The sequence below is a fragment of the Mustela putorius genome, unplaced genomic scaffold (assembly GCF_011764305.1).
Source record: "Mustela putorius furo isolate JIRA1106 unplaced genomic scaffold, ASM1176430v1.1 tig00000275_pilon_pilon_pilon, whole genome shotgun sequence".
Lineage (NCBI taxonomy): Eukaryota > Metazoa > Chordata > Mammalia > Carnivora > Mustelidae > Mustela > Mustela putorius.
Window position 1 is genome coordinate 19,154,572 of NW_025421341.1, and position 8,421 is coordinate 19,162,992.

Here is an 8,421-nt window from a genome sequence, read left to right on the forward strand (position 1 = left end):
TCTTAAAGAGAGCTCTTAGAATTATTTAACCTTTAGTTCACACAAGACCTGTAGGTAAAGTGCTCAGTGGGCCTGTTAGAACAAAGAGCTAATTCTCCCTCCCATTTTTAGAACAAGCTGTCTGTTTTGGGGCCTTCTTTGCTAATACAAGTTTTTATATGTGACATAATGGGGTCCAAAACTTGTTTCCAATGTAATATATTGCCCAGTAAGGAGGTTGTTGGGGAGGAGACCAAAGCAGAGTAGCCATATAATTTATCATCCAAATAGGATACTTTGAAGAATATTCAACTACTAACTGAATAGGGGACCAGGACAACAGAAACAAATAGTCTAGTTGAAGCAAACTGAGCCAGCATCCCCTTGCCTCCTTTAACTACTAGATGCTACAGAAAGCCCCCAAAGAAAAAATTTCAACAGACCAAACAGGCTTAAGCTGGTTCATAAGTTAGAATTTATATATGCATGTACATGCACATGAATTTATATATATATATGTATAGCTATGTGTTTCTGCATGTGTGTGTATCTGTGCACATACACTTATGTCTGTACAATGTATGCATCTGTACCTGCAAGTGTTTATGTGTGTGTATATATGTATATATGCATATGGTTTACAAATTCAAACTTTTGTGTATGTTTACCTGTGTATGTACAAATATACATGTATATACATGTATGCACGTGTGTGCATATATATACATATAGATGTGTATTTTTTTTAATTTTTGAAAAATAAAAAAAATTGATTTCTTTAAATACTTAATATCATTTCAGGAATGTACTTTCTTTGGGAACAATTTAAGACGTGTTTTTAGTGTTGCTTTGTACTCAAAAGACACAGATACCCAAAAACAAAATTAGGGAATTTCTTAAGGAAGAATAAATCTATTACTTGCATTGTTGGTCTTCCTTAGGAAAGCCAGTTCTCCATTATTAGCCCAGTAGGAAAACTACAGGCACCAATGCTTTCTCAGTACTCTGTCACGGCAGAGGTGAGAGTGGGTGATAAGGGAGATAATCAAATGGTTCTAAAAGCAAGAGCTACATGAGGTGTTTCTGGGTGTCTATTTTCCCTGTATCCCATCCCCAAATCTCCCTCTTTCTAGGCAACTATCCCCAAAAGAATATGCTTCAGGAGAAGCATCTGATGAAATAAGGAAATATGGCTAGAATTCTCACAATTTTATATTCAGAATAATTTCCTTAGACTCTGGAATTTAAAGCCAGACATTGCCAAAAAAAAAAAAAATCATCAGAATCTTGGCATATGGTTTTTAAGTTTCTGAAAATCTCAAATATCACCAACTGACTCTGTATCTATTTCCTATTTGGAAAGGAATCTATCATCTCACGTTTCCAAAAACACAAGAAGGGCTTTCATAAGAAGAGGTTCTTGACACACATGTCAGTCAATGCAGCTTTCCAAATGCAAGGTGACAGCAGAGTCATTAGAAGAAAATATACACTTGGTGTGACTTCACATTCGAGTGGCTTTTCAGTTTCTTGTTTGACAGTATGTTAAAGGCAGTGAAAAGTGAAAATATGCAATACAGAGAAAACAAAACTGCTCAATCCTTGTCGTCCACGATTAAATCAAAATTTAGAGTAAGAACAGTTTTTTTTAAAAAATGGATTCTTTGGGGGGCACCTGACTGGTTCAGTGGGTGGAGCATGCCACTCTCCATCTTGGGGTTGTGAGTTTGAGCCCCACATTGGGTGTGGAGATTACTTAAAAATAAAATATTTGGGGGCACCTGAATAGATCAGTCAGTTAAGCATCTGACTGGATTTTGTCTCAGGTCATGATCTCAAGGTTGTGGGATTGAGCCCACATCAGGCTCTGTACTTGGCACAGATTCCACTTGTCCTTCTTCCTCTGTTTCTCCCACTGTTCGCTCTCTCTCTCTCTCTCTTTCTCTCAAATAAATAAATAAGTAAAACCTTATAACAAAATAAAAATAAGTCTTAAAAAAATAGACTCATCCCTGTGTCATAAAAAATAAATTCAAAAACAGTTCACTTTTAATAGAAATTGGAATATAGTAAATAGAACCATATGGGGTTTTTTTTGGAGGTTTTAGTAAAAATGGTACTGGGTTTATCTTCTGTTTTGTCAATACTCTAATACTCTATACTAAGTGTAGTTGTCATTGTCCCCATTATCATCATCAACAATAACCTTGAAGGGAAATTTCCTACAGAATGAATGAATGGATGGATGGATGAAGCACAGAAGCTTAGAGAACTGAAAGCCTCTGTTTGGCTCTGCCTGTCAAGACAGGGCCTGAATTTTGATTTGGGCCTGCCTCCTTCACAAGGTCCCTTGGTGCTGCTTCACTCTTTTCTGCAACTCTTGTCATTTTTCTTATTCCCTTTTTTCTCTTTGTCTTCATTTCCTTTATCTTACATACACAGAACTAAGTTAATGGTGCTTTGCTTATGGCACACCATTACCCCTAGTTTGTTCACTTTACTTTATTATATTATCTGTCTGCTTTGTTTCTCTGTCTACATCACATTCCCTGTCCTGATCTTTAGATACCTACTTCACTGTATTTAAAGTAGCCCCTAATATACTGTCCTCATGTGTATTAGATAAATATGCTTCCTTAGTTGGTGGGAGTCAAGATGGTGGAGGAGTAGCAGACTGAGATGACATCAGGTTGCAGGAATTCAGCAATATAGGTATCAAACCATTCCAAACACCTATAAGTCCAACAGAAGATTGAAGAGAAGAAGAGCAGCAATCCTAGAAACAGAAAATCGACCACTTTCTGCAAGGTAGGATGTGTGGAGAAGAGAATCCAAAGCAAAGGAAGATAGACTGTGGGGAATGGGCCATCTCCCACCAAGCGGTGGAGCAACAGAGCACAAAATCTGAACTTTTAGAAGTCTGCTCCACTAAGGGACATTGATCCAGAGGTTAAGCGGGGATGGAGCCCTCACAGGGACAGTGTGGTCTCAGATGCTGCAGGGTCACCAAAGGATCAGGAGTGTCTGAGTGTAACAGAGCTCACAGGTATCAGAGCGGGGAAGAGAGCTATAGAGATGGAACCAAGGAGTGAGCTCTTAGTGGGGTTACCTTAAACCGTGAACTGTGGCACAGTCAGGCCACTGCTCTTTGAGCAGGGATCCCACAAGTAGAGATCTGGGGAGACCCACCTTCATCCACTGGAAGAGCAGAGTGGCAGGAATCTGATGGATTTGGAGACTCCAAACAGGGCTGTGTGCCAGAGACAGAAATGCTCGGTCACAGGCCAAGTGAGATCAGAGCACAGCTGGAGACCAGGCAGACAGGAGTGATTGAGTGCTTTTCTCCAAAGGCACACTGAGGAGTGGGGCCCTAAGTTCTCAATTCCTCCAGGCTGGAAATTGGGAGGCTGCCATTTTCATTTCCATCCTCCAGAGCTCTATGAAAAGTGTTCAGGGAACAATAGCTCTCAAGAGCGAACCTGAGCAGATTATTTAGCCCAGCCCCTAGCAAAGGTGGCACAACTCCACCTCAGGCAAAGACATTTGAGAATCACTACAACAGGGCTCCTCCTCCAGAAGATCAGCAAGAACATCCAGCCAAGGCCAAGCTCTCTGATCAAGGAGAACAGTGGAATTCCAGAGGAAGGGAAAGCAAAGCATGGAATTCATGGTTTCTCCCATTATTCTTTAGTCTTGCAAAGTTAATTAAATTCTTTTAATTCTTATTCTGCTTTTTTTAACTTTTCTTCTTTCCTCTATTAATATTTCTTAACTAGTTTATCTTAACAATGCCTTTCTAAAAAGAAAAAAATCTCTTTAAATCTTCATTATTTTAGTCCTATTTTACCCTTCATTGTATCTAACTTTATTTTTTGTATACATATAAGGCTTTTTCTTCTAAAAAATTTTTGGGTTATGATTTCTTCTAATTGATCAAAATATACCCTAAATCTAGAACAGGGCTTTGTTCCAGTCTCCAGCCTGAGCAAATTCTCTCCACTTCCTTTTCTTTCTTTTTCCAACCAGTTTATCTTATCAATTCCTTTTTTAGAATTTTTTTAAAATTTTCATCATTACAGTCTTATTCCATCACTTCATCGTGTTTACCCTTATTTTTGTGTATATAAATAAGTTTTCTTTTTTAGAAATTTTGGGAGGTAGTTTCTTCTAAGAGACAGAAATACACCCAAAATAAAATGGGTGGCTCTGTTCTATTTACCAATTTTTTTGGTAAATTTTTTTAAAATTTTTTAAATTTATTTTAGATTTCTTTTTACCCCTTTTCTTCTTCTGATTTGGCTAGTGTATCTTTTTCTTGGGTCTTTGCCACCCTTATAGTATTTTATTCTCTCATTCATATATTTTTATCTGGATAAAAAGACAAGGTGGAAAAACTCACCACAAAAAAACAAGAGACAGTACCAAAGGCTAGGGACCTAATCAATACAGACTTTGGTAATATGTCAGATCTAGAGTTCAGAATGACAATTCTCAAGGTGACAATGACAATTCTCAATTATTTTTTGAGCTGGGCTCAAAAAAGGCATGGGAGATAAGATATTAGAGAAGCCCTGTCCAGAGAAATAAAGGCCCTTTTTGGAGAAATAAAAGAACTAAAATCTAAACTAGCTGAAATCAAAAAAGCTATTAGTGAGGTGCAATAAAAAATGAAGGCTCTTACTGCTAGGATAAATAAGGCAGAAGAGAGAATTAGTGATATAGAAGACCAAATGATGGAGAATAAAGAAGCTGAGCAAAAGAGAGACAAACAACTACTGGACCACAAGGGGAGAATTCGAGAGGTAAGTAATACCATAAGACGAAACAGTATTAGAATAATTGGGATTCTGGAAGAAGAAGAAAGAGAGAAGGGGGCAGAAAGTATATTGGAATGAATTACTGTAGAGAATTTCCCTAATATGGCAAAGGGAACAAGCATCAAAATCCAGGAGGCACAGAGAACCCCCTCAAAATCAATAAAAATAGATCCACACCACATCATCTGCTAGTAAAACTTACAAGTCTTAGTGACAAAGAGAAAATCCTAAAAGCACCCTGGGACAAGAAGTCTGTAACATACAATGGTAAAAATATTAGATTGGCAACAGACTTATCCACAGAGACCAGACAGGCCAGAAAGAAATGGCATGATATAATTAGAGCACTAAATGAGAAAAACATGCAGCCAAAAATACTATATCCAGCTAGGCTATCATTGAAGATAGAAGGAGAGATTAAAAGCTTCCAGGACAAACAAAAACTAAAAGAATTTGTAAACAACAAACCACCCCTACAGGAAAAATTGAAAGGGCTCCTCTAAGCAAAGAGAGAGCATAAAAGAATAGATCACAAAGGAACAGATATAACAGTAACAGTTACCTTACAGGCAATACAATGGCACTAAATTCATATTTTCACTAGTTACCCTGAATGTAAAAGGCTCAATGCCCCTAATCAAAAGACACAGAGTATCTGAATGGATAAAAAAACAAAACCCGTACATAAGCTGTCTACAAGAAACACATTTTAGATTTAAAGACACTTCCAGATTTAAAGTGAAAAGGTGGAAAATGATTTACCATGCTAATGGACATCAAAAGAAAGCTGGGGTGGCAATCCTTATATGAGATAAACTAGATTTTAAGCCAAAGACTATATCATACTCAAATGGTCTGTCCAACAAGAAGATCTAACAATTTTAAATATCTATGCCCCTAACATTGGAGCAGCCAACCACATAAACCCATTAATAACAAAATCAAAGAACCACATCGACAATAATACAATAATAGTAAGGGATTTTAACACCTCCCTCACTGAAATGGACAGGTTATCCAAGCAAAAGATCAACAAGGAAATATAGGCCTTAAATGACACACTGAACCAGATGGACATCACAGATATTTTCAGAAAATTCCATCCCAAAGCAACAGAATATACATTCATCTCTAGTGCACATGGAACATTCTCCAGAATAGATCATATCCTGGGTCACAAATCAGGTCTCAACCAGTACCAAAAGATTGGGATCATTCCCTGCATATTTTCAGACCACAAGGCTCTGAAGCTAGAACCCAATCACAAGAGGAAATTTGGAAAGAACCCAAATACATGGAGGCTAAAGAGCATTCTACTAAGGAATGAAAAAGTGCTCCACATCCCTTGGCTTTAGGGAAATACAAATCAAAATCACAATGAGATACCACCTCACATCAGTCAGAATGGCTAAAATTAACAAGTCAGGAAATGACAGATGTTGGCGAGGATGCAGAGAAAAGGGGAGCCCTCCTACACTGTTTGTAGGAATGCTAGCTGGTGCAGCCACTCTGGAAAACAACATGGAGTTTCCTCAAAAAGTTGAAAATAGAGCTACCCTATGAACCAGCAATTGCGCTATTGGGTATTTACCTAAAGATACAAATGTAGTGATCCAAAGGGACATGTGCACCCAAATGTTTATAGCAGCAATGTTCACAATCCCAAACTATAGAAAGAACCTAGATGTCCATCAACAGATGAATGGATAAAGAAGATCACACACACACAATGGAATACTATGCAACTATCAAAAGAAACAAAATCTTGCCATTTGCAACAACATTGGTCGAACTAGAGGGAATTATGCTTAGTGAAATAAGTCAATCAGAGAAAGACAATTATCATATGATCTCCCTGATATGAGGAATTTGAGAGGCAAATTTGGGGGTCTGGGGGGTAGGGAAGGAAAAAAATTAAACAAGATGGGATCAGGAGGGAGACAAACCATAAGAGACTCTTATTCTCACAAAAAACTGAGGGTTGCCAGGGGTAGGGAGGGAGGCTGGGAGAGGGTGGTTGGGTTATGGACATTGGGGTGGGTATGTGCTATTTTGAGTGCTGTGAAGTACGTAAACCTGGCGATTCACAGACCTGTACCCATGGGGATAAAAATACATTATATGTTTATTTAAAAAATTTTTTTTAATTAAAAAAAAATTTTTTAAGTCTTTGTCCACAACAACAAAAAAAAAGCATCCTTAAAATGGTCCCCCCCCCCCAACTCTGCTGCGGTGCCGCGCGCCTGAGGGTTTCCGCGGGCTCTTCTTCCTCCTTGAGCCCTCTCCGGTCCCCTCGAGGCCTTCTGCCCCTGATCGCCTCGGCTCGCCGCGCGATTGCCGCTGTGGTCCGGAGGAAAAATGAATGGGAGAGCTGATCTTCAAGAGCCGAATGCAGAAGTTCCAAGACCAATTCCCCACATAGGGGCTGATTACATTCCAACAGAGGAAGAAAGAAGAGTCTTCACAGAGTGCAACGATGAAAGCTTCTGGTTCAGATCTGTGCCTTTGGCTGCAACAAGTATGTTGATTACTCAAGGATTAATTAGTAAAGGAATCCTTTCAAGTCATCCCAAATATGGTTCCATCCCTAAACTTATATTTGCTTGTATCATGAGATACTTTGCTGGAAAGCTTTCTTACGTGAAAACTTGCCAAGAGAAGTTCAGAAATCTTGAGAATTCCCCTCTTGGAGAAGCTTTACGCTCAGGACAGGCACGGCAATCTTCACCATCTGGGCACTATTCTCAGAAGTCAAAATATGACTCAAATTTGAGTGGTCATTCATCCTTTGTGACGTCTCCAGCAGCAGACAACATAGAAAAAGAGATGCTTCCTCATTATGAGCCAATTCCATTCAGTGCTTCTATGAATGAATCTACTCCCACTGGTATTACTGATCATGTTGCCCAAGGACCTGATCCCTACCCTGAAGAAAGTCCTAAGAAAAAAAATATTACATATGAGGAATTAAGGACTAAGAACAGAGAGTCATATGAAGTAACTTTAACACATAAGACTGACCCCTCAGTCAGGCCTATACAGGAAAGAATGCCAAAAAAAAGAAGTCAAAGTAAACAAATATGGAGATACTTGGGATGAGTGAAAAATTGCATCATTGGACCTACTGAAGGCGTTTCAATATCCAGCTTCATCTAGGTGGTCATGAAAATCTGCATGCCTTGAGCCCAGCAGCAGTCTTCATAAACACATTTAAAACTAGAACCTGGGTTCTTGTGGTTTGGCTTATTAAAATGATGTTTAAAAACACAGATTTTAATGTGAATGTTGTGTGGCTGTATTCTTGAAGAACTTGAATGATGGTATTATACTAGAATCACATACAGTTTGTGAAATTGTTTAAGTTACAGGGTAAGGATACTCTCTTAAGAAACTGTAAAGAGATTGTCTGCTCTGGGATCAGCATATATGAAAATACATACCTGTATGTTGAATTGGGGTGGGTGGGGGGAGCAAGCATAATTTTAAGTGTTAAGCTTTACATCCAGAAATTATTAAAAAGCCTTTCTCCAGTGTTTGCTGTATTCACTTATTAATGTTTATGGTGAATAAAACATAAAGGAACATGCAAAAAAAAAAGCATCCTTAAAATGCTTTTGTATTTTAT

At 38.3% G+C, this 8,421-nt stretch overlaps 1 protein-coding gene across 2 annotated transcripts; it reads left to right on the forward strand.

Annotated features, from left to right (window-relative positions):
• The first annotated feature begins 7,012 nt into the window (after nt 1-7,012).
• Nucleotides 7,013-8,065, forward strand: LOC101671079 (OCIA domain-containing protein 1-like). Of its 2 annotated transcripts, XM_013063798.2 has the most exons (2): nt 7,013-7,707; nt 7,862-8,065. In XM_013063798.2, exons 1-2 carry the CDS (start codon nt 7,155-7,157, stop codon nt 7,897-7,899), a joined length of 591 nt encoding a protein of 196 aa, XP_012919252.1. In that variant the 5' UTR covers nt 7,013-7,154; the 3' UTR covers nt 7,900-8,065. The 2 variants fall into 2 exon arrangements, with proteins under 2 accessions (XP_012919252.1, XP_012919251.1); XM_013063797.2 differs by having other exon boundaries at nt 7,017-8,065.
• The last annotated feature ends 356 nt before the right edge of the window (nt 8,066-8,421 follow it).

Excerpts from the sequence above, each read along its gene's own strand:
- LOC101671079 (XM_013063797.2), top strand. The coding sequence starts at position 7,155 with ATGAATGGGAGAGCTGATCTTCAAGAGCCGAATGCAGAAGTTCCAAGA.